Consider the following 27806-nt stretch of genomic DNA (forward strand, 5'->3'; position numbering starts at 1 on the left):
GAGTCTGATACATAAACTGTGTAAAGTCTTATTTCTCTGATGCTTCTCAGTATTTTATTAAAAGCTGTAGTTACTGAATATTTGTTATAGATGCATATTCTGCACGTACAGTAGACCTATTCTAATAGCACTTCAGTACAGCGACAGTAGAAAATCTGCTTTTATGTTTCTTTTTCTCCATAAACTTTAAACTGCTCCTCCACTGAGCCTTCATTAGTCTCAGATAAATATTTAATCACCCCATTAAGAGCTAATGGATAAGCACTGGGGGGGAGTAAAATAAGCGAGAGATGAAAAGGGTCAGTTTGAGAACATTAAGATTTTCTTTTTTTTTTGCATGGCAACCCATTGTAAAGCAGGAAACTATGCTGAAATGGCAGGAAGCGTACTTAGCGTCAATTATTAAAGAGCACAAGTTTCCCTTGAAAACTGGAGTGGCCTTTTGTGTGCCTTTTCCTCTAAATTTCGGCGCAATAAAGAAGCACAGAAGATGGAGCCTTCTGGAAGACTCTGACTGATCCAGACAGCTCGTTAAGAGTTGCAGCTCTCTAGCAGTGGTTAAGAGCAGCTGGCTGTGCTCGAATTCTTGTTCTTCTCTTGTTAAGCTAAAGTGCTGGAGGCACTTTTCTGTGGAAATTCGCTCAGGCCGGCATGTTTTTGAGGCACGAGAGGAGCCACCACTGCCGTTTTTCATTAAGAGAAACCAACAGGGGATGTTCAGAGACTTCTGGCAGTGTTGTGAGTCTATCTGCGTGTTTGTCTATGTTTATATGTGTAATAGGGCTGCAGTTGAGAATATGGAGATTTTGACAAGCTGTTTAATTAAAAAGTGCCCGAAAATTAGGATTGGGCGTTATAACGGTATGAGGAATATCACAGTATTTATTAAAAATGATGACAGTCTTCTGTGTTGGCCCTGTCAGCAGTTTGATCCCAGGTGTTTGCTACAGTCATCTGTGGCTTGGAGTTCAAGAAAGCACAGCTGGCCTCGCTCTCTGGGTGTGTAGGATGGCCTCTCTCCCCCCATCATGGCTGGTGTAGTGGTTAACACCTCTGCCTTCTACACTGTAGACTGGGGTTCAATCCCCCACCAGGGCAGCACCCTACACTATACCAATAAGAGTCCTTGGGCAAGGCTCCTAACACCACCATGGCCTCCCTGTGTAAAATGATCAAATTGTGAGTTGCTCTGGATAAGAGCGGCAGGCAAATGCCATAAATGTAAATCATTTGCACGATACTGAGCCAGCGCAGGCTTCTATTAGTTGACGCGGACAGTGGTCTGAGTCTGGACCGAGATGCTGTGCAGACCTGAACCTGTAAACTATAGAGAATTATTTCATTTTGACGAGGTGGTCTTTTTTTAATGGGCATAACTTTTCTGCCCTTTACAGTGCCGCTTTAGCGGCCCGGGAGACTCGGACCAATTGCATGTATTGTAAATATCACAAGTGACGCTACTTAGCCAATCAGTTCTATGCATTGCGATGAGCAATAAGACACCACACAGGGGAGGGACGATGCGAGAAACAGCAGTCAGAGAAGAAAGTGAGTCAGAGGGAAGTTATTTCACATGACGTGAGAAAAATGACCATAAATATTATTGAAATCTGACTGAACTGGACTTTATTTGATCTGATATTCAGTTGTTGACTGTATAAGATATAAGATATTCCTACTAGGCTACTTCAGTAAACAGTATATGGCACTGAGTCATAATACATGTTAGACGTTATGAAGCTCTGGATCTTTGCTTGAGGAAATTATCTCTAACTGGACCTTATTATATGTTAATTAAATACTCGTGTGCTAGAATGTAACTTGAAAGAGTCTAACTTCTTCAGTTTCATCAGAAAGTGTTCTTGTGAATCACTGTTAACTCAGGGCTAACAGACTACTAGAATATTATAGGAACGCTAGTAGAAGTTGGCTTTATTGTTAAAGGTTTTTCATGTTTTTACCGAATAACTGGGTTATAAGTCTATGTAGAGATACTGTTTCATAGATAGAAGTTACTGATGGCTGTAACTGACAGATCTTTATAAGGACCACCCATGGTACATCATGCCATCTGCTCATAAGATTTACTGGATTCATTGAAGACATAGTTGAGAGGTTTACTGATAGTAGAAATGATCATTTCCTCTCTCTTTCAGACGGTAAAGCTGAAGGCAGAAGCTCGTCTGGACCTTCTTCGGCAGGTGGGCGTTTCCGTGGATACGTGGCTGAAGAGTGCCATGAACCAGGTGATGGAGGAGCTGGAGAACGAACGCTGGGCGTCCCTGCCCTCCCTCACTACCCACGACCCTTCACTCTCAGTATGCACCCCTTTATATACTACCCTCATCATACGCACTTTACCTACAATCCCTTTCCCTCATTAGGCACACCTTCACACATACAGTTGTATGCAAAAGTTTGGGCACCCTGTGTTTTCTTGTCTGTTTTAAATTTACACTTATTACATTATATTTGCTTCATTTAAAATAGAAAATGAAATGAATAACTGTGGTATGTGTAAAAATATAAACACCCTTCCCATTCTAAAGTTTCAGATCTTAATTAACACCTTAGGACTTGTAAGGCAGGTCAAGAATTATCATTAGGAATTGTCAGCTGATGACAGTTCAAGAGCATATTCATTCTCTAACTTTAAAACTTGGTTTTAACACTCAATAACTATGGGCTGTTCTAAGCAGCTAACTGAGGATCTGTTACAGACCTACAAAGCAAGGAAAGGCTATAAAAAAGATACCAGAGCCCTTCCGACTCATAGTCTCCACTGTCTGAAATGTCAGTAAGAAATGGCTGTTAAGGGAATATGTGGGAGTCAAGGCAAGATCTGAAAGACCAAGAAAACTCCCAGACAGAATTACTCGTTTCCTGGTCAGAAAGGCAAAGCAAAACCCCCATATGACAGCAAAAACATGAAGGGTGGTTTATCTGGCACAGGTGTAGTGGTGCAGCATTCTACATGATCTGCATGGAGGAGTCATCAAAAGGAAACTTTACGTGCAACCTCAATCACAAAGCCAACATCTAAGTAAGTATGTATAAAGAACACTTTTACCTGTACAAGGGGAAACGTATTTAAAAGGATAGTATAGGACAACATCTAATGTATAACAAAATGACAATACAGCAACAATCAGCTTACAGGTAACATAGTTTTTCAATCTAGACGTAAAAGCATCAATAGATGGTGCAGACTGTAATGCCGTGAAGCGATGATAAGGCGGACGCGCATGCTGAGAGATACGAGATTTATTAGGGGCAAATCCAGAGTCAGGGTCAAAATGGTCCAGGGTCAGAGAGCCAACATGGATAGATGGAGGGACAGACATGACAAAAAGGAAAACAGGAAAAACATACAATGGAGGCCGGAAGAACGATGTTAAACATCACAATACAAAACAATCACCAGCAAACTAACAGGGGAAAACACAGGGCTTAAATACTAGGAAGCAACAAGGGTTAACAACACACAGGTGGATAACACGGGTGAGAACAATCAAGGGCGGAGTCAAGAAACAAGGGGGCAGGACAGGGAAGAATCAAAACAAAGAAAGTACATGGACAAGACCAAAACAAAGCAAAAGCACATGGAGGACTGGGAGGGGCCAAATGTGACACAGACCGAAAGTCCAAAACTGCATCTAGATAAGCCAGAAGCTGTTGAGGATGGGGTGGTTCTGTTATGCTTTGGTGTTGTGTGAAAGAAAATGTGACCAAGTCAGTCAAGAAAGAAAAGTGAAAAGAGTCTGGCATCTACAGCAGGACAGTAATCCACAACATACCTAAAAATCCACCAGGGACTACTTCAAGAAATTACTTGAACATCACTGAATATTAGTGGGTATGTACACTGCTCAAAAAAATAAAGGGAACACTCAAATAACACATCCTAGATCTGAAGGAATGAAATATTCTCATTGAATACTTTGTTCTGTACAAAGTTGCATGTGCTGACAATAAAATCACACAAAAATCATCAATGGAAATCAAATTTATTAACCAATGGAGGCCTGGATTTGGAGTCACACACAAAATTAAAGTGGAAAAACACACTACAGGCTGATCCAACTTTCATGTAATGTCCTTAAAACAAGTCAAAATGAGGCTCAGTATTGTGTGTGGCCTACAACGCCTGGGCATGCTCCTGATGAGGGTTAGGGTTAGGGTCTCCTGAGGGATCTCCTCCCAGACCTGGACTAAAGCATCCGCCAACTCCTGGACAGTCTGTGGTGCAACGTGGCGTTGGTGGATGGTGCCACGCGTCCTGCGCGGTGTTGGGCTGTGAGCACAACCCCCATCTGTGGACATCGGGCCCTCATACCATCCTCATGGAGTCGGTTTCTAACCGTTTTTGCAGACACATGCACATTTGTGGCCTGCTGGAGGTCATTTTGCAGGGCTCTGGCAGTGCTCCTCCTGTTCCTCCTTGTACAAAGGCAGAGGTAGCGGTCCTGCTGCTGGGTTGTTGCCCTCCTACAGCCTCCTCCACGTCTCCTGGTGTACTGGCCTGTCTCCTGGTAGCGTCTCCATCCTCTGGACACTACGCTGACAGATACAGCAAACCTTCTTGCCACAGCTCGCATTGATGGGCCATCCTGGATGAGCTGCACTACCTGAGCCACTTGTGTGGGTTGTAGAGTCCGTCTCATGCTACCACGAGTGTGAAAGCACCACCAACATTCAAAAGTGACCAAAACATCAGCCAGAAAGCAGAAAGGTACTGAGAAGTGGTCTGTGGTCCCCACCTGCAGAACCACTCCTTTATTGAGTGTGTCTTGCTAATTGCCAATGATTTCCACCTGTTGTCTGTTCCATTTGCACAACAGCTGTGAAATTGATTGTCAATCAGTGTTGCTTCCTAAGTGGACAGTTTGATTTCATAGATGTTTGATTTACTTGGAGTTATATTGTGTTGTTTAAGTGTTCCCTTTATTTTTTTGAGCAGTGTAGTAAAAGTGCTGTGCATGCAAGACGGCCCAAGAATATTGCAGAACTAGACGTGTTCTGCAAGAAAGAATAATGGAAAATTCCTTAAAGAAGAATATTAAGACTCCTAGCTGGCTTCAAAAAAGTGTCTGCAGGTTGCGATAACTGCCTAGGGGTGCGTTAGTAAGTGCTGATTAGAACATGAATTTTCTTTTCTATTTGTTTAAGTTAATCACATGTAAAGTATAAAGCTTTAACATTTGCAGAAAGAAATGTTTGCTACAGGGGCAAAATATATCCTTACAAAATATATAATGTGGCCAGGTGTACCCAAACTTTTGCTACATCTGTATACTACCCTTATCATACACTCATTACTCATTATCCACCTGTTTATCCTCATACATGCGCTGTGGACAACTAGCTATATAGTCAAAAATATGACTATATTGCTTCGTATTGGACTTGCATACATTTAAAAGGCGCTGGTCAATAGCGTGAGATGGTTAAAGATCATCCTGCATTATTATTACCAAAATAAAGTACCTTTGTTGGATTACGAGAAAATCATGATTCACCAAAACTTCCACAGAAACTCTTCTGGAGCTGTGATTGGTCGAGATTCTCACAGCCCACAGAATAAACGATGTGATAGATATACTGTTATAGAAACAGACCCTTAAAGGAGAATAAATAATAACATTTTCTGCGTAATTAAATGGTAAGGATGTAGCTGGTTTGATGTAAAATGCTCATCAGTCCGACATTCCCAAAGTTCTATATTCCCTCATTGAAATTTCATAGGAAATAGATGTGTGTTGCCATGTTGCCTCAATCTTATTTTTCAGCATAAAAATACATCTGGTACTTTTGTACAAACACATGCACTATATTTCCAAAAGAATTCACTCACCCATCCAAATCACTGAATTCAGGTGTTCCAATCACTTTCATGGCCACAGGTGTATAAAACCAAGCCCCTAGGCCTGCAGACTGCTTCTACAGACATTAGTGAAAGAATGGGTCGCTCTCAGGAGCTCAGTGAATTCCAGCGTGGTACCGTGATTGGACGCCACCTGTGCAACATGTCCAGTCGTGAAAATTCCTCACTACTAAATATTCCACAGTCAACTGTCAGTGGTATTATACCAAAGTGGAAGCGATTGGGAACGACAGCAACTCAGCCACGAAGTGGTCGGCCACGTAAAATGACAGAGCGGGGTCAACGGATGCTGAGGAGCATAGTGCACAGAGGTCGCCGACTTTCTGGAGAGTCAATCACTACAGACCTCCATACTTCGTGTGGCCTTCAGATCAGCTCTAGAACAGTGTAGAGGACTTCATGGAATGGGTTTCCGTGGCCGAGCAGCTGCATCCAAGCTTTACATCAGCAAGCGCAGTGCAATGCGTGGAATGCAGTGGTGTAAAGCGCCGCCACTGGACTCTAGATCAGTCGAGACGTGTTCTCTGGAGTGACCAATCACGCTTCTCTATCTGGAAATCCGATGGATGAGTCTGGGTTTGGCGCTTGCCAGGAGACGGTACTGTCTGGCTGCATTGTGCCAAGTGTAAAGTTTGGTGGAGGGGGGATTATGGTGTGGGGTGGTTTTTCAGGAGTTGGGCTTGGCCCCTTAGTTCCAGTGAAAGGAACTCTTAATGTTTCAGCACCAAGAGATTTTGGACAATTTCATGTATATAGGATTTCAGCTGCTGAACAATTCGGCATCTCCTTTGTCATATTTTTCATTTCATATTGTGCCAGATGCTATCAGTGGTGACAGGTCTGGACTACAGGCAGCTCAGTTTAGCACCAGGACTCTTAATACAGAGTAATGTTGCTGTAATACATGCAGAATGTGGTTTGTCATTGTTTTCCTGAAATAATCAAGGCCTTCTTTGAAAAAGACGTTGTCTGGACGGCAACATATGTTGCCAAAACATATATATATATATCATTCAGCATTAATGGTGCCTTCACAGATGTGCCAGTCACCCATGCCGTGTGCGCTAATGCCTCCCTAAACCATCATGAATACTTGCTTCTGAATTGTGCACTGATAACAAGCTGAGTGATCTTTAGCCAGGAGGACACGGTGTCCATGATTTCCAAAAAGAATTTCAAATGTTGATTCATCGTTATAATAACATTTTCAATTAATTACAGGGTTTAAATGTTTTGCACATCATTGCCTTTTGTTTTTTTGTTTTTTTTTTACATTTTGCACAGCGTCTCAACTTTTTTGGAAATGGGGTTGTACTTCAGAACATGGTCTCAGGTATCAAGCAACACATTCATAACCATTTTGTAACAACTTTTTTTTTTCATTCCTTGGCCATATCACCACCCCCCCCCCTTTTCCAGGGGACATATTATTTCTTTTTCACTTTGTTATTAAAGTCATAGCTTATCATTTATTAATGATCATACAGATATAAGGTGATGTGGCACCACAACCACCCAACACCCCTCCAAACACCACCACCCCCCCCACCCTCACCCACCTTCTGATTTGAGCAAAACAAAACAACAGACAAAAAAGAAGAAGTAAAGAGAGAGGATGAAAGAACAATAATAGTAATAAGCATAAGAAGAATGATAGCAATAACACTTAACAATGGACAAACTGGACATACAGGACAGACAAACGCAAAAACTTAACAAAACAAAAAGCAGTAATGCCCCCTTTTTGTAATCATAACATGGGTAGTTATCAAATTCTATGTAGGTGTTTAAACCCTATCCTGATGTGTTTGGAGAGAGAAATCAGCTTTCAACATATTGTAAAAATTGTGACCAGGTTTCCGTGAATGATTTTATGTTATTTTTTAAATTTGCTGTACGTCTCTCCAGATTACAGTGATCTGTGAGGAGGTTAAGCCAAAGCTTTATTGAAATTTTGGTTCTGTCCTTCCACTTCAGCCGTATAACTTTTTTGGCAATGGTAAGTGATATGAATATAAAGGATTTGAGGTGATTGGGCGGTGAAAGTGAGGAAAGGTCATTAAGTAGCGCTGCAATGGGACATAAAGTGATGACAAGGCACAAAATCTCTGATAGCCTGTCCATGAACTCTGACCAAAACTGCTGGATCGGGGGACAGTTCCAGAAGGCATGATAGTAGTTATCTATTAAAGCTGGACAATGCTGGCATTTATCACTGTGACTGAATCCCATACTGTGTAGTTTAGAGGCTGTAACATATATTCTGTGAAGGCTTTTATATTGAATTAGTTGGATTTTTTAATTGCTGCACATAGAGAAGATGTCACTGCATATATTTTGCCAGTTGAAATTGCATGTTTCTTTTATATCTGAGGTCCATTTTTCAATTGGGAGTGAGACAGTGTTGTCCTTTGAGGCTAAAGGTTTATATATTTATGATTTTCTGAGGTTTAAGGGAGTGTAGTTTTAAGTAGAGAGGGGGAGTGTGATTGCAGAAATTTCCACTATTAACTGTTTTCCTTAGAACATCTTTGAGTTGTATATACTAAAAAAGTATATCTGGTATATTGTATTTTTCTTTGATGTCATCAAAGGTCATGAGCAAGCCATTGTTTGTGTAACAACTTCACGGGATGTAATTTTCAGAGCCTTTAAATCTTTGGACGTCTGGTTCCTAATACTATAACAGTGAACAATTCTGACCGAACCACTCTGAATGATTTTGTTTGCATCTAAAGCATTGAATGCTTGGGAAATATGCGAGGAATTCCTCTTCGGTGGAGTTTGGTGGAGTTCCTCTTTGACTGTGTTGTATGTTTGTTTATTTTTATAGATAACAGTGTCAGGAACCACAAAGTCAAGACTTGAGATTGCTAAACAGAGCCTTGAAGCATTGGTGTGATGATGAAGGCTTGCAGTTTGCTGACTAGTCTACATAAGCTTCCATTTCATGTGAGCTGCATTAGCCTCATAGCTCCAGTGCTGAAATAAAGACCAAACACGTCTTGGCAGGTCAGCTGCATTTGGGCGAAGAAGCGAAACTCTGTGTCATTTTTTGCCCAACTGCCCCACACCTGCTTTGCCTGGCACACGGCTGGTCAGCTTCCTGTGTCTGGAGCTGAGTGGCGGGGTATTGTTCTCGTTCCCAACATAAACAGGGCTTTGCCCCATTAACGTCACTTCCCGAAACCCGCCTGCTCGCCCTGCTGTCTGCCCACACTCTCTTCCTGGGACTGTCAGCAGCATTGTGCTTCCATCAGTCCAGCCAAACACAGAGCAAACACCCACAAAGCGCTGTGTAAACAGTTCACACAGCACCTCCAGCAGCCCTGACCTGAGCCGAGTGCTGAACATAATCCTCCGCTGCTGCCCACAGACACCGTGATGGATCGATCTGACAGTGTCGATTGATCTGCACTGAATTTTGGAGTGGTCTAATTGATTATAATAACTAGATACCAACATTTTATTACAAGAGGTTTCATCATTGAAGCAAACCTTCCATTTTTGCCCTTTAGATTGTGTTAGATTTTCATTATGAATTGAGAACGAATTAGAAATTATCCAAAAGCTCTCTACGCTGTTCTTGAGCTGATCTGTAGCGATTGACTCTGCAGAAAGTTGGAGAGTGAATATTTTTGGTAATGTAGTGTATTTGTGGCAGTGACAATTCTCAATATTATACACTGATTTTCAGACTTTGGGACACATTTACTTCAAAACAATGAGATCTAACTGGTCACCATGTGGCCATGAGGGACAGGGATGCAGCCTCACTTTCTGCTCTAAAATGCAGAGGCGTGGCTGAAATAAGGCTCCGCCTTCAGGCTAAAACTCTGTGTTTCGGTAGTGACCTGAAAATGTGGGATAACATATTTATGTATTTATTTAAAAATTGATCTCATTTTAAACCTTGATCTTTCAACCTCACTTCAAAATAAAATGTTCAATATTAAAAAAATATATAAAAAACATGTAAACATGATTTCCACAAGTGTAAATTGAGGGGTTATAGTTTGGGACAGGTCCCTCCCAAAAGATGATGTTCTACATATTTAGTTTATTACTATCTCTATTGTTGACTTGAGTTTAAGTAGATCATAACATAATCCATGTAAATATCTAAGGACTTAAGACTTTTGTGGAAGAACAGTGGAAGTGCAGTTTAAATAGAGTCTACTACTTTATTAGGAACACCTGCTCAGTTATGCAGATATCCAATCAGCCAATCATGCAGCAGCAGCGGAGTGGATTAAGATCACTGACCAGTGAAAAAATGTAGGCCAGCCCCCTTTCACTCTGTCCTCCGATAAACAGGTCCCCCACAGGACCACCACACAACAGGTATTATTTGAGTGGTGGATCATTCTCAGCACTGCAGTGATGCCGATGTGGGGGTGGCGTGTTTGATCCACTCAGACCAGCACAACACATGCTTACACACCCCCACCACATCTGCAGGGCTTTGAATGATCCACCACCCAAATAATACAAGTGCTGTGGGGGTCCTATGGGGGTCCTGACCATTGAAGAAAAGACTGAAAGGATTATCTCTCAAAGACATAAGCTTTTTATCTGATTGGGGCATTTTTGGTGTCTACCAGGTCTTCCAGGTGGTTGCTAGGAGCCCCATTTTTCTGTGAATTTTTACCAAAAACTTATATTAAGACAAACATTGTTTACCATGTATTTGCTGACCTCCAGCTAATGCATGCAGTGGAGTAGTTTCTGCTGTCTGGTGTAATATTGCTACAGTGACAGATGAGAATCACTGCAAGGTGATGAATAAGGTGATGAGAGCTGAATGAGTGAAACATCACTCATTAGAGTGTCACCCACAGGCTGCGGAGATGTATAATAATTTCCTACATCATGATTTTTATGGGCCTTTTTAGAGTGAGAAAAACAGACGAGGAACCATGAGGTTTCCACGCTCTGCTGCCACCTGCTGGTTAACTGTTAACAGGTGACTGACTGTAATGCACGTCTAATACAGTGCCTCATTAAAACGTACTGAACGTCACTTACAATGAGCTGCACGTCTGAGCTGCTCATTTAACATTCAGAAAAGTAAACGTGGAGTAAACATTTACAAATGTGTTTATCTCCCACCTCACCGCGGTGGAGCTGTTCGTCTCCAGGCTCTCCTCCCAGTTCACTCAGTATTCAGCTCACATCAGCCTGCACCATAGAGAGAGAGAGAGAGAGCGAGAGCGAGAGTGAGAGAGAGAGATACAGAGGGAGACTGAGAGTGGGAGACTGTGAGAGACAGAGGGAGACTGTGTGAGAGAGAGAGATACAGAGGTAGACTGCGAGAGAGAAAGAGAGACAGAGTGGGAGACAGTGAGAGGGAGACAGTGAGAGAGAGAGAGAGAGAGAGAGAGAGAAAGAAAGAGACAGAGAAAAGATGGAGTGAGAGAGAAAGAGACTGTAAGAGAGAGAGAGAGAAAGACGGGGAGACAGTGAGAGAGAAATAGAGAGACAGAGGGAGACAGAGTGGGAGACAGTGAGAGAGAGACAGAGGGAGACAGTGAGAGAGAGAGAGAGAGGGAGACACAGAGAGAGAGAGAAAGAAAGAGACAGAGAAAAGATGGAGTAAGAGAGAGAGAGAAAGAGAGACAGAGAGAGACTGTAAGAGAGAGAGAGAAAGATGGGGAGACAGTGAGAGAGAAATAGAGAGATGGAGGGAGACAGTGAGAGAGAAAGAGAGAGGGAGACTGAGAGAGACAGAGTGAGATAAAGACGGGGAGACAGAGAGAGAGAAAGAGACAGAGGGAGACTGCATGATAGACAGAGAAAGAGAGACAGAGAGACTGTGAGAGAGAGAGACAGGGAGAGAAAGAGTGAGTAAGAGAGAGAGAAATATAGACAATGAGAGAGAGAAACAGAGAGAGAATAAAGAAGGATAAATAGAGGAAAAGCAAAAGGAGTGAAAAGGAGAGAGAAAGAGAAATAGAAAAAGGGAAACAATATGAATGGGTCAATCAAGAAGCAATGAGAGGGAGAAAGTGAGAATAAAGGAAAAGGGGAGAGAGATAAAAAGAGTGAAGTGAAGAGAAAAGGAAATGGGCAAATGGGAAAGGGAAAAGCAGTGAAAGAGAGAGGGAGAAAATAAGACGGCAAACCAAGAGAAGCAATGAGAGAGTAGGAGGAGCAGAGAATGAGAGAAAAAGACACAGAGAGAAGGGAAGAGAGAGACTATAGGTGGGCAAATCATTAAGAAGTTGAGAGAGTATGAGGCTAAGCACTGAGAGAGAGGACGTATAGAGGACGGGAATATAATGAAGAATGAAAGTCAAAAGCCTGACTAGCTCTATGTTTAGTATAATGTAGTCTGTATTGCATTAAAATGATCCTTCACTTGATTTTCGTACAACAGTGTGTCGAGGTTTTTCACATTGTCCAAAGTCAAGGTGGCATTTGATTACATAACCAGTGACCCAGGCAGGTTAGAGTCCAGACAACACCTCATATATACACTGTAGTTTAAATGTTTTTAGTTTGCAGTGTCAACATCACAGTGATTACTCAGAGCATTGTTCCAGCACCAGGCCTACCAATCCTAATCCTGCCTGCTCTCAGACCAGTTTTCCCAACCTCAGCTCCAGCCATCAGCCAATCAGAACGCAGAGAGGCTCTATTATGTTTCCCCCTATTGTCTTTTTTAAAGGTAATCTTATCTTTTAGTCTTTGTGCCACGTTTTGTTCACCAAGGGCCACCTGACCTGCTGCGGTCCAATGGCATCGTCCAGGTAGCCAGGCAGGCAGGAAAACAGCCATATCATATTGTGTATGTCCCAATTAGGGTCAAGGACGTGGCTTTATTTTGCCCAGTGTTCCTAACTTCAGCCTGTCCTTCTGAATCCCTGCTGAGTTAGATTGTGGTCTAATCCAGCTTTGCTATGTCTTTGTAGACCACAGTGGATTTGGACAGAGAAGAAGGAGAAGATCTTGAAGAAAACATGGAGGCATTTGATGACAGCAGCTCCAGCCCTTCAGGAACCCTGAGGAACTATCCGCTCACCTGCAAGGTGCTCTACTCCTACAAGGTAACTGAAATCACCGATTCACCTGGACATACTCAGCCTTATTCTGGGGCTTCTCTGAGTTTGGTATCGTCTGCTTATCCTGTAGATAGTTTCCAAGACTATCATAGAGGTTATGGGTGTTTACACTAAGACACACCTAAACACTTCCAACTCTGTTGTTGCCAGATCTTTGTCAAAAACACTGTAAATTGGTGTGAAACTATAAAATGTGCAGAAATTGTAAAAGGTGCCCCACATCATGGAAAACTGAAGTGATGTACTGTGTAAAAAACCTGTGCAGGTTTTGTTACGGCCTTTTTAAAGCGACGTTATACCACAGCAAGAGGATTTACTCAGTTACAAAAACAAAAATCCAATACATCAAAAACATCAGAAACCATTTCAGAATATACACATTGATCAACGATGGTCTTTTTGGTAGAAAACAGTTAAGATCGAGGTCCTCATTCATACTGTGGGGAAACGTTCACAAATGGAGCATATAAACTTATATTCATAAATACATCAAGCTACGCATCATTTACTTCCCACTTCATACAGTCCATATATGGGCAGTAACAACCCGTTTTGAATCCATTTCTTTTGTAATGCCACAAAAAATGCATTACATATGCCCACCTCAAATAAACAAGCATTGCCCGTCGCCGTCCTCTAATGGTGTTAAAGCACCATGTCGGATGTTAGAACTTTTGTTTTGTCTGCACGCACCTGCAATATGTATGACGGTAGAACACAACAGGAGATTTAATGTCTCTCTCTCTCTCTCTCTCTCTCTCTGTTTCTCCCTCAGGCGTCTCAGCCTGACGAACTGACCATCGATGAGCACGAAATGCTGGAGGTCATAGAAGACGGAGACATGGAGGACTGGGTCAAAGTAAACAATCAGTGCTCATTAATATGTCTAACTATTTGTGCTCTGCACTGAAAAACAAAGTTTTCTTGGCAAGTGAATTGGATCTAAAATCTAGTCAGTCTATCTAATATTTCTCATTTTGAGGTAATGAGCACATTATGAGCATATTTCTTTTTAAACAAGAAAGGTTATGTCAGTATATGTGGCCATTTATCCTACAGCAGTTTAGCTCCCCTCATTCAAACTGATGTTATAGATGTAAAACAATTTTTAAAAGTCTAGAAATAAGATAAATAATTCTGTATGGGGCTCATAGCAATCTTAAAATGAGAAATATTAGATAGATTGGCTAGAATTAGGATAATTTCACTTGCCAGTCTTTTCTAGTCATAACTTCTTTTAAATATGCACCGATAAGGCCTAACATTCTGACCACCTCCTTGTTTCTACACTCATTGTCCATTTTATCAGCTCCACTTACTGTATAGCTGCACTTTGTAGTTCTACAGTTACAGACTGTAGTCCATCTGTTTCTCTGATGCTTTGTTACCCTGTTCTTCAGTGGTCAGGACCCTCATGGAGCCTCACAGAGCAGGTACTATTTGGATGGTGGGTCATTCTCAGCACTGCAGTAACACTGACATGGTGGTGGTGTGTTAGTGTGTGTTGAGCTGGTCTAAGTGGACCATCAGAGAAACAGATGGACTACAGTCTGTAACTGTAGAACTACAAAAGGTGGTCAGAATGTTAGGCCTGATTGGTGTATGTCATCAACAAAACAAAAACTGATGTATTGTTGCAAAGTCGGCACGTTGTTTTTTTTTTTTTAAAGTGATCTATAGTGTTTGTGTGATGCATACAGTCTGAAGAACATGTGACAGTAATTCATAATCAAATAACAGTTGAAGGTTAATCAATAATAATCATCATTTGCTGCTTTAATATACATCACGCAAAGGCTCTGGGTGTAGCGTCAGAGTTTGCTGATGTCTGTCTCTGTTTAACTCTTTATGCATGTGTTCTTCTTGTTTGCAGGCGCGGAATAAATCAGGTCATATTGGCTACGTGCCAGAGAAGTACCTGCAGTTCCCCACCTCTAACAGCTTACTGAGCATGCTCCAGTCTCTGGCTGCCCTGGACGCACGTTCACACACCTCCAGCAACTCTACGGACCCTGAGCTGGCCTCGGGCAGCATCAACGGAGACGCCAGCAGTGAGTAACACATGCATGTATTCAATGAGGCTGTATCCAAAACTATACCCTGTTCCCTATATAGAGCACTATTTTGAGAGTCTGCCACAGTGGAGCGAAGACAGCTCACTGCAGCAGGTAGTATACAAACTTAAATGAGCATCCTTTGCTGAAAGCAAAACCAAAAAAAGCTGACAATAAGTCTTGTTAAAGTTTGAAAATGTCCATACTCTCCATTTATGAATTTGAACTGAAGTCATGAAATGTCATGCAAACCAACACACTAGAAGCGCTTAGCCCTGCCCATTCATGCTGATGTTCTAAGAAGTATTTCAGCCTAATACTGGCGTAATAGCGTAATACTGGGCAGCCGATCAGAACAAAGCTCATTTACATATGTCTATATAAGGCACAGTGAAAGTTAAAGTTAAAGGCCTGTTTATTTCTAAGTGGGAAAGAGAAGTCATGTACAAAAAATATTGCTGTTTTTTGTGATATAAAACCAAACAAACATTATAAGTGGACTTTAAATACAAGAAGAATGCAGCGTATGGGTCCTTTGTAGGCTCCAGAGTGTGCCATGAAATCCAGTGAACAACAACAGAACAGTTGGGCATCCAACCAGTGAATTTCACTGTGGTTTTAGTTACACTTTGCACTTTGTGCCATTTGTGAATTCTCTCTCTTTCATTTGTAAAAAAAATAATTTCCTTTTTTTGGTGGTCAAGTCTCTGTACAAGTCTCTAGTACAGATGATAGACCAAGCATGATAGTGTTCCATATATAGTGCTCCGATGTAGGAAATAGTGATTGGGGTCCATTTCTGTTCACTTTAATGGTGTTCTATATAGTGTTCCAATATAGGGAATAGTGAATATTTGAGTTCAATATTGTAGTGTTCCAAATATAGTGCTCTGATGTAGGGAACAGTGATTAGGTTCCATTCCGGTTCACCATGATGGTGCTCTATATAGTGCTCTGATGTAGGGAATAGTGATTAGGGTCCATTTCTGTTCATTATAATGGTGTACTGTATAGTGCTCCAATATAAGTAATAGTGATTAGGGGGTAATGTGTATTCCCTGACTCTCTCTCTCTCTCTCGCTCTCTCTCTCGTTCAGTGAACTTCGTTAAGGCCATATATGACTATGAGGGACAGACAGATGATGAGTTATCCTTCCCTGAGGGTGCGGTCATACGGATCCTCAATAAGGACAATCAGGAGGACGATGGATTCTGGGAGGGAGAATTTAACGGCCGTGTTGGTGTCTTTCCATCCGTACTGGTGGAGGATCTGACTGCAGAGAACGGAGACATACACTGGGCCTCGGACACTCAGGTAGGACAGGTGATGCTACACAGTTACTGCTTCACTGATTTCACTGTGACGTGATGCCAAACTGTGTGGAGGTGTTCAGTGTCTCTTACAGCCTTGATTATGTTTCTGTCACTGTCACTCTGTTGGTCTGTAAACATGGGCGAGCGTGTTTTGTATAGCTAAAAACATCTCTGTCCATTTTTGTGGCATTACTTAAGGACTTGACACTCCACTTACAGGGGTAGTAGAACTGAGTTAATGGGACCCTCAAATAAAAAGAGCATCACTTCATTAACAGCTAGTAGTGCTGATCTGTAGGCGACCCTGCCCGTCTGCAGTGACAGCGGAGGAGGGTAAAGTTCAGCTTCTGCTGGGCATCATACGCCTAATTCTTCAGTGATATGAAGCTGAATCAGATATTCACCAGATTCTCATTCGACTTTTCCCGTTCCACCTTATATGGCACAGCAGTTCTGATGCGTGTGGAGCCAGAATGTATCAGCTACACCATTTAAGGTGGAACGGGAAATTTAACTAGCTCATTACTGAGGCATGAGCACATGACTAGTGATTTCTATGCGTGGTCAATTATTTTGGTGTGATCAAATAAAAAGACTTAAATTTAGAATACTTTTAATACCCAGATGTAACTTGAAAATTCAGATGAAGTGAAAAGATTTTGCTTAGATTTTTTTGACAAAATTCAGAATTTAAATCTGTGTTAAACATCAAAGTACATACTTACTGGGCTGGATGACCATGTGGACCTTGAAAATTATGTTTCAAAAATGTACAAAAATTATGTGTTCGGACGAGCTGTCCGACACCAAAAGTGTCTTGGCTGATTGACTACATTGCTGTAACATGGAAAACTGTGTACTCTTTATTTTTCAGCTACCAGTCCTTTAAATGTAAAGCTGTTTCCACGACAGCACCACCTGTAGGACATGCATGCGCCTGTAAAGCAGCGCTGTGGTGTTTCAGTTCTCAAATGTTCTCATTCAGATATTTGCCCAGTTCCTGTCTAGATCTGAGGGCCAGATCCAGCCAGGGCTCATTAGAGCAGGCTTTCCTGCTTCCTTCCTGCAATTAACATCGTTACTGAGAAGCTTCTTAATGAGCTGCTACTGAAATGAGAGAAGTGCTGTGTGTGTGATCAGCACTGTGAGCGTGGAGATCTGGAAAAGAGAAGGCCTGTAGGGTTAGGGTTAATGCCTGTAGGCTGCTGCTGCTGAAAAAACACCAAAAACCAAAGGTGGCGACGGTAATAAGACGTTGGAGGCTATAAACCTGTAATGCAGCAGCCGCTCTCCTCTAAGACTGTAAATACACTGACAGCCGCATCTGTCACTGTATCTCCACTCGAGCGCGGAAGCACTCCTGCAGGCATGTTTATAATCAGCCGTTTAAGTGCGATTAATTGAGGGCTTTAATGATAACAAGCCGTTTTTGCAGCAAGGCCATTTGATGGGCAGCCAAATGATGTAAACTTAGCCGTCCTTCAGTAGTGTAAATCTCTGACCTTACAATGATGATTCCTTAGAGAACGATTCACTGAATCATGAAGTATTGAATTTCACCATGACCTGGTCAATTATTACCTTTAATTCCCAGATGTAACTGTAAAAACTACATACACCCCTGGCCAAATTGCATGCAAGTGAAAATAAGTAAAGCTACTTATACAGATAAGACACTTAAATATGGTATTTTTCTGTAGATATTAGTGCACAATTTCTGTTTATATGTTTACGTTAACATATTGGAAAAATCGACCAGGGGCGCCTAGACTTGTACATACATATCGCTGCTGTTGGAAGAAAGCCTTGTATCTCCAAATTGATAACTTAACAGGAGAAGGGAAAAACTTTACTTTTAATGTAAGTCAGTGGAACCAGAATTTTTTAAGTCATTTTGGGCCGTTTCTTTTGGTCCAGTCATCCATCCATCCATCCATCCATTTTCTAAGCCGCTTCTCCGTCAGGGTCGCGGGGGGGAGCTGGAGCCTATCCCAGCAGTCTGTATAATCCTGTATAGACTGTATAATCCTATCTCATCTACTTTATTTTGGCCAAAATACTTTGCATACTTTATTGAATGTTATTAGTCTTCAATGCCTGCAAGCAAAAACAGCTATTTCTGCATTTTAATCTATTTTTCTCTGTCACATTTGCTTTGATATGTCAAGAATGTGATGCGTAACAAAGCCAAGAATTATGAATATACGTCACACTTTAGTGGCCTTTAATTGTCACTCTGATGAAACAGATCAGTAATAAGTGTCTCTGTAGCAATGTGATGCTATCACAGTGCATCCAACAATAAAGGCAGCATGGAGCTTCTTTTATGCAGTAATAGGAAACACAGTAGCTCACAGAAAGCTCACAGTTTCGCAAGCTGATCAATTTTACTGACCAGCATCAATATACAGGGTATCCCCAAAAAATTGACATCATTTGAGATGTGAATATCTGAGTGAGTATGTCATAGTGTCATAGGCGAACAAAATTAAATAGGCTTTATGTTGAACAGTACAAGACTTATTTATCAAAATTCAAACAAGAAATTCAGAGGGATGTGGATTTTATAACTGATTTCACAAAACCAAAGCTGATTGATGATATCTTCCGATACTGGTGGTCGTCCAGATCCCTTTGCCCTGCACAGACAGCCTTCCTCTAGAGCAGAGGAGACGTGTTCTCTGGAGTGACCAATCACGCTTCTCCGTCTGGAAATCCAATGAACGAGTCTGGGTTTGGCGGTTGCCAGGAGAACGCTACTTGTTTGACTGCATTGTGCAGAGTGTAAAGTTTAGTGGAGGTGGGATTAGGGTGTGGGGTTGTTTTTCAGGAGTTGGGCTCGGCCCCTTAGTTCCAGTGAAAGGACCTCTTAATGCTTCAGCGCCAAGAGATTTTGGACAATTCCATGCTCCCAATGTCCCCGTTTGGGGACAGCCCCTTCCTGTTCCAACATGACTGCGCACCAGTGCACAAAGCAGGTCCATAAAGACATGGATGAGCCAGTTTGGTGTGGAAGAACTTGACAGGCCTGCACAGAGTCCTGACCTCAACCCGATAGAACACCTTTGGGATGAATTAGAGTGGAGACTGTGAGCCAGGCCTTCTCATCCAACATCCGTGTCTGACCATCTCGTCCAACATCCGTGTCTGATGGTCAAAAATTCCCCATATACACACTCCTAACCCTTGTGGAAAGCCTTCCCAGAAGAGTTGAAGCTGTTATAGCTGCAAAGGGTGGGCCGACATCATATTAAATCCTATAGATTAAGAATGGAATGTCACTCAAGTTCATATGCGGCAGACAAGCAAAGACTTTTGGAAATATAGTGTACCTTTTTAGTTATTGATTACAATATCTAATCTATTTGATTACTGATTAAGGGAATATTTATTCAAAATCTGTCACTAACATGCTTTCAACCTCTGTAGGTGTCGTCATGTCCCAGGCTGACATCATCACTGCCCCCGTTACCCCTGTATGAGCAGCCACCCTGCAGCACCTACACCAGTCCAGACTCTGGCTCGGCCCCTATGCTGCCCCGCTCGCCCTCCACCCTCAATGGAGAGCACAAACCACCTGGCCTGCAGAAGGCACCCGCCCACAGTAAGAAACCTTCGTCAACCTGCTTCACACCCAATCCTGTCAGCTTCACTGCTGTGCTTTTCCACTTTGCTCCAGCTGTTCTGAATAGGCTTTACCAAAGTGGTGTCCAGTGAAACTGCACAATGGGATCAGGATTAATCCAAGTGGATATCTATATTTTCTGGATCATGAAAGGTTTAAGCTTTGAGTGTAAATCTCTGACCTCAAGAAAATTTGATTTGATTTTAAATGCTTCATTACAAAACTTAAATTTCACCACAGCTGGATTTGATTACATCTTGGTATGATTCAGAATTATTTTTAAAAATTGATTTTTTTACTTGATGAGGCAGTCAAAGGCAATAAAACCCTGCATGATAATCTCTGACCTCACAACAATTAAATTCTGTAGCGACAATAGTGGAACAGAGATGCTGAAATCATTAAAACTCGCTGTCGTTAAAACCCTACTCAGAAAGCAAGATCTTGATCCCAGTGAACTCACCAACTATAGACCAATTTCCAGTCTCCCCTTCATTGCAAAGATCTTAGAAAAAGTGGTCTCACATCAACTGCGCTCCTATTTACAAGAAAACTGTCTCCATGAGATGTTTCAGTCTGGCTTTAGACCCTTTCACAGTACTGAAACAGCATTAACTAGAGTACTAAATGATCTCCTTGTGTCTCTTGATAATGGCCATATTGGCATACTAGTTCTTCTAGATCTCAGCGTAGCATTTGATACTATCGACCACAAGATTCTCCTTGATAGGCTGGAAAATCCCATTGGTATCAATGGACAAGCTTTGTCCTGGTTCTGATCCTGTCTGACTGACGTTTGTCAATCTGTCAGTGTTTACAATAAACACTCATACACTGTCATACACTAGTCCAGTATGGTGTCCCCAAAGGATCTATCCTCGGGCCGCTACTTTTTTGTCTGTACATGCAAGCTCTTGGTAACATAATTCGCAGGTTCTGCGTTAGTTTTCACTGCTATGCGGACCACATGCAGTTCTACATATCTGCTAAACCAAATGAGGCACTAAATCTAAACAAACTTGAAGACTGTGTTAAACATATCAAAAGCTGGATGAACAACAGTTTCCTTCTTCTTAATCCTAACAAAACTGAGGTCCTACTACTCCCAAAGCAAATTGGACCCAAATTTGAACTAAATTTAGATGGCCATATGGTCATTGCAAGCACCACTGTAAAAAAATCTAGGTGGCATTTTTTACATTTGAAAATTGAATAAACAGAGTATAGGTTTTTGAAAATGATTGTAGTTATAATAAATTCTAACACTTGACAATGAAGGCAATTCAGTCACATCCTTCAAAATGCCATTTTACATCCTTAATACATACAAAAACAAAAACCTCACAATGATAATTATACATAAATAGTATACAAGTACCCAAATGCAAATGCCCCTGTCTATAGCCATATTTCTTTTCAGAGCACAATGAAAATGTAATTTTCATGTGTTTTTTTTTTTCTGTTTTTTTATCTTGGTGAAGATCACAGTTCCAGTCTGAGTCCGGAGAGTCCAGGCTTCTCCCAGCCGCCCAGATTCACCCCCGATGCGTCCGGCCCAGGCAAACTTCGGCCTGTAAGGACCCTTATCTTCAGCTGTCTCATCCAGTTTATGTTTCAGGCTCTCCGATGAGGAGATCATCACATTTTACAGTCTGTTGTGGAAGTGAATTTTAATAGTTTATAATAAACATAATACAGTCTGGCTTGTGGGCTTAAAACAGCAAAGAACATTATTCTTACATTTTGGAAAGAGAAAGAAGCACCTGCTGTAAGTATTTGGCTAAATCAGTTGACAAACACGCTACATTTGGAGTGAATAAGATTTATTTTGAAGGAAAAATTCAAAGCAGACCAACTGTAGTGAAAGTAAAAGTCTGTAACTCGTGGGTGGCTGCGGTAGCTGTGTAACGGCTTAGCCACACAGCTAAACCACCTCATAAATATTAAAGCATTCACATTCAAAATGCTGGCTTTTCAGAAAAATCTGTCATCTGATGTGGATCTTCAGACAGTTTTGCCCATCAGCATTATTCAGCTCGTAAAGCAAGCACATCACCTCGTTCAGAACCACTGAGCTGCCAAAAATAGTCAGATGTTTACATGTATCCCCGCAGTGTGAAATGCCCCAAACAATTCTAATTTGTTTCGTTTGTTTATGTTCAGCAATGGCATATTCTTCCCTCCAGGGTAGTTGTCATTTGTGATTATGTAAGAAAACATACTAGGAGTTTCGGCAGAGAATAGAATAAAATACTGAACCTTTTGTCACTGTGTTTGCACACTGTGACATTAGACCTCTGCATTTAACCCATCCGTGCAGTGAAATGCCCACATACATGCACACTAGTGAACATACACACTAGGGGGCAGTGAGCACACTTGCCTGGAGCGGTGGGCAGCCCTATCCACGGCGCCCAGGGAGCAACTGGGGGTTAGGTGCCTTGGTCAAGAGCACTTCAGTCACAGACTGTCAGCCGAGGGGATCGAACTGGCAACAGTGATTTTCTGGACATTACTGTGTTTGTTTACCCATTTTTCAAACGTCTCCTCGAGGAAGCCCACTATTATATGTAGTTAAAAAGCTTGGTTTGACCAATCAGTGCTTCAGTAAATTGTACTCATGATGTAATTGATGATATTAACAAGTCTCTGTGGCGGCTGGGAAGGTGTCAAGGAAAAATATGCACCCTAGAAATTCTTGTTACTTTTTATTGTTTTTATGTTTATTTGAATTATGAATATGACTTTGTTCTAATCTATATTGTGATAAACTCACTGCTGAGGTCAATTGTTTAAAAATTTGCTTAGATGCCTAAACCTTTCGCACAGTACTGTATATGGTACAACTTAAATGTTTTTCAGATTTACCACCGTGAAGTCCAGAAATAATAGATAAATAAATTTGCCTTTGTGCCAAATATTACAGCATGCACTGTACACTGATAAACACCTTCTCTGCACCTTGACTCTGATACATTTACAAGCCTTTAGACATGCAGTTTACACAGTACTAAATGGGGAACGATATAAAGTGAGTACTTTTCATGGGATGACAGTATAGAAATGAAACTTGAAAGTAGTCAGTGTGCAGCTTGTATAGCAGTACAGATTTACTGTCCTCTGAAAAGAACTCAACACACAGCCAGTAATGTCTAAATAGCTGGCAACACAAGTGAGTCCATCTCACAATGAACGTGTCCAAATTGTGCTCAAAGTGTCAATATTTTGTGTGACCACCATTATTATCTAGCACTGCCTGAACCCTCTTGGGCATGGAATTCACCAGAGCTGTACAGGTTGCTACTGGAATCCTCTTCCACTCCTCCATGATGACATCACAGAGCTGGTGGATGTCAGACACCTTGCGCTCCTCCTCCTTCCCACAGGTGCTCAATTGGGTTTAGCTCTGGAGACATACTTGGCCAGTCCATTACCTTTACCTTCAGCAAGGCAGTTGTTATCTTGGAGGTGTGTTTGGGGTCGTTATCGTGTTAGAAAACTGCCATGGGGTGCAGTCTCCGAAGGGAGGGGATCATGCTCTGCTTCGGAATGTCACAGTACATGCTGAAATGAGCTCCAGACCCTGATGCTACCACCAACATGCTTGACTGTAGGCAAGAGACAGTTGTCTTGGTACCCCTCACTGGGGCGCCACCACACATGCTGGACACCATCTGAGCCAGACAAGTTTATCTTGGTCTCGTCAGACCACAGGACATAGTTCCAGTAATCCATGTTCTTGGACTGCTTGTCTTCAGCAAACTGTTTGCCGGCTTTCTTGTGCGTCAGCTTCAGAAGAGGCTTCCTTCTGGGATGACAGCCATGCAGATTGAGTTGATGCGGTGTATGGTCTGAGCACTGACAGGCTGACCTCCCACTTCTTCAACCTTTGCAGCAATGCTGGCAGCACTCATGCGTCTATTTTTTGAAGCCAACCTCTGGATATGACGCTGAACACGTGGACTCAACATCTTTGGTCAACCCTGGCGAGGCCTGTTCCGAGAGGAACCTGTCCTGGAAAACTGCTGTATGACCTTGGCCACCGTGCTATAGCTCAGTTTCAGGGTCTTAGCAGTCTTCTTATAGACTAGGCCATCTTTGTGGAGAACAACAATTCAACAGTTCATTGCAATGAGGTGCCGTGTTGAATGTCCAGTGGCCAGTGTTAGTAAATTGTACCCAAAACACCAAATTTAACAGCCCTGCTCCCCATTCACACCTTGTAACTCTAACGAGTCACGTGACACCAGGGAGGGACGACGACACACACAATTTGGACATGTTCACTGTGAGGTGGACTCGTGTACTTGTGTAAGTAAATCTGCACACTCAGTAAATCTGCACTGCTATACAAGCTGCACACTGACGACTTTAAGTTATATCAAAGGTTCATTTCTAGAGTGTCATCCCATGAAAAGTACTCACTTTTGTGAGATACTCTATGTGTTGTGTGTGTGTGTACTGAATAAATTCAGCCTGATTTATCTTCTCTCAGGTTCGTGCAGCCCCACCTCCCCCAAAACAGCATTCTCGCAGGCAGGTGGAGAAGACAGAGGAAGTGGAGATCACGCTGGTGTAACAGCGCCGCCCTTCTGGTTGGAGGACTCATCTGCACCTGACCTCAAACTCCTCCCACTGGTATCAGAAGTGAATGCTAGTGGTACTACTCCGCAAGGAGGAGGATTGCATCTCAAAGCCCCGCCGCCTCTACTTTTTTTTTTTTTTTTTTTGTCCTGGAAACACCTCTTCTGGCGTCACAGACTGTTTGGTGCCTTTAACCCTTTTCATGCCAAATCCAGTCCTTGTATTTGTAATCGTGCACTGTTTTAAAGGCAGGTCTCAACTGTGATCATGATCTTGTTCATATGAGTGGGTCTCTGGGGTGGTTTAGACCCACAAAACGCCACAAAAAAACAACACTTGCTGACCAGTATTGTGGCTTTACCTGTTCGAATGTTATGCTGTGCAAACGCAAGGCGGCAGACAAGGATGAATCAAGCATTGTAAAGGTAAATAAGGCTTTACTTGCACATATACATATCAAGCAGGCTATACAATAGCAGAAATGCAATAGCAGGAGGGGTTGGGGCACATGTTTTGAGAATGGGGGCTGATTGTAGTAGGTGTGGGTGACTAAGATTGCCCTGGCTTCAGCCACAGTGTAGTCCTACCGTATGTATTTAATGTGTATTAGTACAGTACATTACTGTCGTCATAGGAATGTTCAGAATATGTGCAACATTTCCTCATATAATGTAACTGAGTGGACGCTTTTCTTTTTTCAAAATGTCATAGGATGTCATAGTGTTGACATGAGGAGAAAGGGAACTGTGGAATTGTGTATAAAAGAGTAAAATGGTGAAAAAAGAGGGAGAAAGGGAGGGAGGGAGGGAGGGTTAGAGTAGGAGAGAGAATGGAAGAGAATGAAGGCGGGATCCTCCATTTGCTTTGTTTTTTCCCCTCCTACCGCACCCTCTCTTTCCTCCAGCCAAACGCATTACTCCTCTGTATCGTGTTGATCCGAGTACAGTACTAACTTGCATAGACATTATCCTTTTCTCAGCTTTTCATTATGAAGACTGGCATTTGTACGTATTACTAATATTTAGTCCTGGAAAGGAAGCGTGAGTGGAGTTTTTCAGACGTGTTAATGCGCGTCATCGCTCGGAGTGACCTGTCAGGCGAACGTTGGGCCTCGGCGTCACTTCACGGCCGAACCTGTTTGCATTATGCCAATCAATTTACAAGCATTAGTTAAAAGTGCTTTAATTTCCTCTCCTAATTCATACCGCGCTCTCTCGTCACATTAACCATGGCTGAAACTGAATGGATGTTTTCAGTCCTGGTTATGTTCAGCTGCCAGAGATGTGTTGGGATGAGCTACGCAGGACTGTAGGAGGGAAAACTGTGGAGCTGTTTCATTGTAATGACTAGGAATTGGCATTTGAACCGCTGTTTTGCTGTTTATATCTCCTCATTTTTAATAAATATCATAACAAGAACATCCTTCGTACCTGCACTTATGTGAAAACATTGAAAAGACGAAACTTTTCTTTCTAATCTGAAGTTGTGTGCAAAAATTTGGGCACCCCTGGTCCAATGACAGTTTGCTTAAGTTTTTTAAGTCAGAATTCCACACATTTTACTGGACAATTACTCTTTATTTGCTGGGAAAAAAAACATAAAACATGGCTCGTTTTAAATTTACTGCACATTTTATATTTTATGTCTTATTTTTTTCTAATATGTGGAACTAAATTTGCAAAAAAAAATATATATATATATATGTATATTTAAGCTCCTTCCCTGTAGAGCATTTGTTAACTTAGTGTCACTTAGAAAATCACCAAAACACATGATTTAACTCGACAGAGGTTTTATGTAGAACCATGAACACTGAAAGAACCATTTGCATGCTTATATAGCAAAAAGGGTTCTTCTGTTGTTACACGCTTGACATCATAACAATAGCAAAACCCTTTTTGGAGCTACACAGAACCATTTTTAAAAAGGTTATACATAAACCATATACATCTCATTCTCTTATCACTCAGAAGAATCATTTTACCATGCAAAGAACACTTTAAGCATGCAGATGGTTCTTTGAGTGTTCATGGTTCTTTCCAGAACCATTATCTTTACTAAAGAACCCTTGAAGAACCATCTTTCAGAGTGTACTGTGCACATGCCTTATTCAAATAGCTCATTAAGTAAACACACATATATAACAGAACTGTCAAACAGTTGAAATATTAAAGATTATTCATGATTAATCAATCGTGTATGTAATACTTTCAAAGTTTTCATCATGTGAACGCAGAGAAATTGAAAGTCGTGTGTTATCCATCCTGTTTTCAGCCGACATCCAATTAGAGCAGCATATATATATATATATATATATATATATATATATATATATATATATATATATATATATATATATATATATATATATATATATATCACTGCTGTTGGAAGAAAACCTTGTATCTCCATTTTTGTCGTTTTCAGTTTTTAACATAATTAGAAAACGACTGTATCCTTTGTATAAAAATGACCCAAAATGACTGGGAAAGACATCTGGTTCCATTGACTTACGTTAGAAGTAGAGTATGTTTTTTACTTCTCCTGTAAAGTTACCGTTTTCGAGATACGAGGTTTTCTTCCCATATATCTCGCTGTTGTTGGATCAAAACCTCGTATCTCCCATGTGGGTTTATTTCATTGATTTTGACAGCCCTACTGTATATACACTCGTATGCAAATATTTAGGCACCCCTGGTCAAATTTTGGATTATGCAAGTGAAAATACAGGGTGTCCCAAAAAAATTGGCATCATTTGAGATGTGAATATCTGAGTAACTGCATGCCGTCGGCAGACAAAACTGTACAGGCTTCATGTTGAACAGTACAAGATTTATTTATCAAAATTCAGAGGGATGTAGATTTTCTAACCGATCTCACAGCTTGACAAATGTTCAGTATGTGCACCACCTGTGACGCGACACACATCAAGTCGGTGGTCCAGCTCCGTGTCCAAATCTGCTTTCCAGTTTTTATGCATTTTTATTGAATTTTCTCGAAAATGCACGCTGCTCACTTCTTTGACTGTGTTCATATTCTAACACACAAAATCCCTTTTTATTTCTAGTGAACGCCGTTCCTCAACCTGGAAAAAAAAAGTTCAAAATCAAACTTGGTTAGTTTTTACACATTTTGTTAAAATCTGAGATCATTTGAGGGAGAATTGGCTGTTATTAGACTGTGAAATGATGTCAGTCTTCTTTGGGACACCCTGTAAGTTAATACCTCCTCTACAAAGTTTTGCTTCTTTTAATGCACAATTACTGTTTAAGATTAAGACC

General features: G+C 41.5%; 1 protein-coding gene across 3 annotated transcripts in view; it reads left to right on the forward strand.

Moving 5' to 3' along the window:
- LOC108431165 (F-BAR and double SH3 domains protein 2) overlaps positions 1–26714 on the forward strand; it is a 168085-nt gene extending 141371 nt beyond the window's left edge. For 2 of the 3 annotated variants that reach the window (XM_017704151.2, XM_017704152.2), the window contains 8 exons: positions 2157–2318; positions 12799–12933; positions 13724–13807; positions 14822–14999; positions 16100–16317; positions 19746–19920; positions 21423–21514; positions 24437–26714. In XM_017704151.2, coding sequence (XP_017559640.1) covers positions 2157–2318; positions 12799–12933; positions 13724–13807; positions 14822–14999; positions 16100–16317; positions 19746–19920; positions 21423–21514; positions 24437–24520 — 1128 coding nt within the window. In that variant the 3' untranslated portion in view covers positions 24521–26714. The remainder of the gene's footprint in view (positions 1–2156; positions 2319–12798; positions 12934–13723; positions 13808–14821; positions 15000–16099; positions 16318–19745; positions 19921–21422; positions 21515–24436) is intronic. The other variant, XM_037540167.1, reaches the window with a different exon arrangement.
- The last annotated feature ends 1092 nt before the right edge of the window (positions 26715–27806 follow it).

Source organism: Pygocentrus nattereri, chromosome 7, assembly GCF_015220715.1.
Source record: "Pygocentrus nattereri isolate fPygNat1 chromosome 7, fPygNat1.pri, whole genome shotgun sequence".
Lineage (NCBI taxonomy): Eukaryota > Metazoa > Chordata > Actinopteri > Characiformes > Serrasalmidae > Pygocentrus > Pygocentrus nattereri.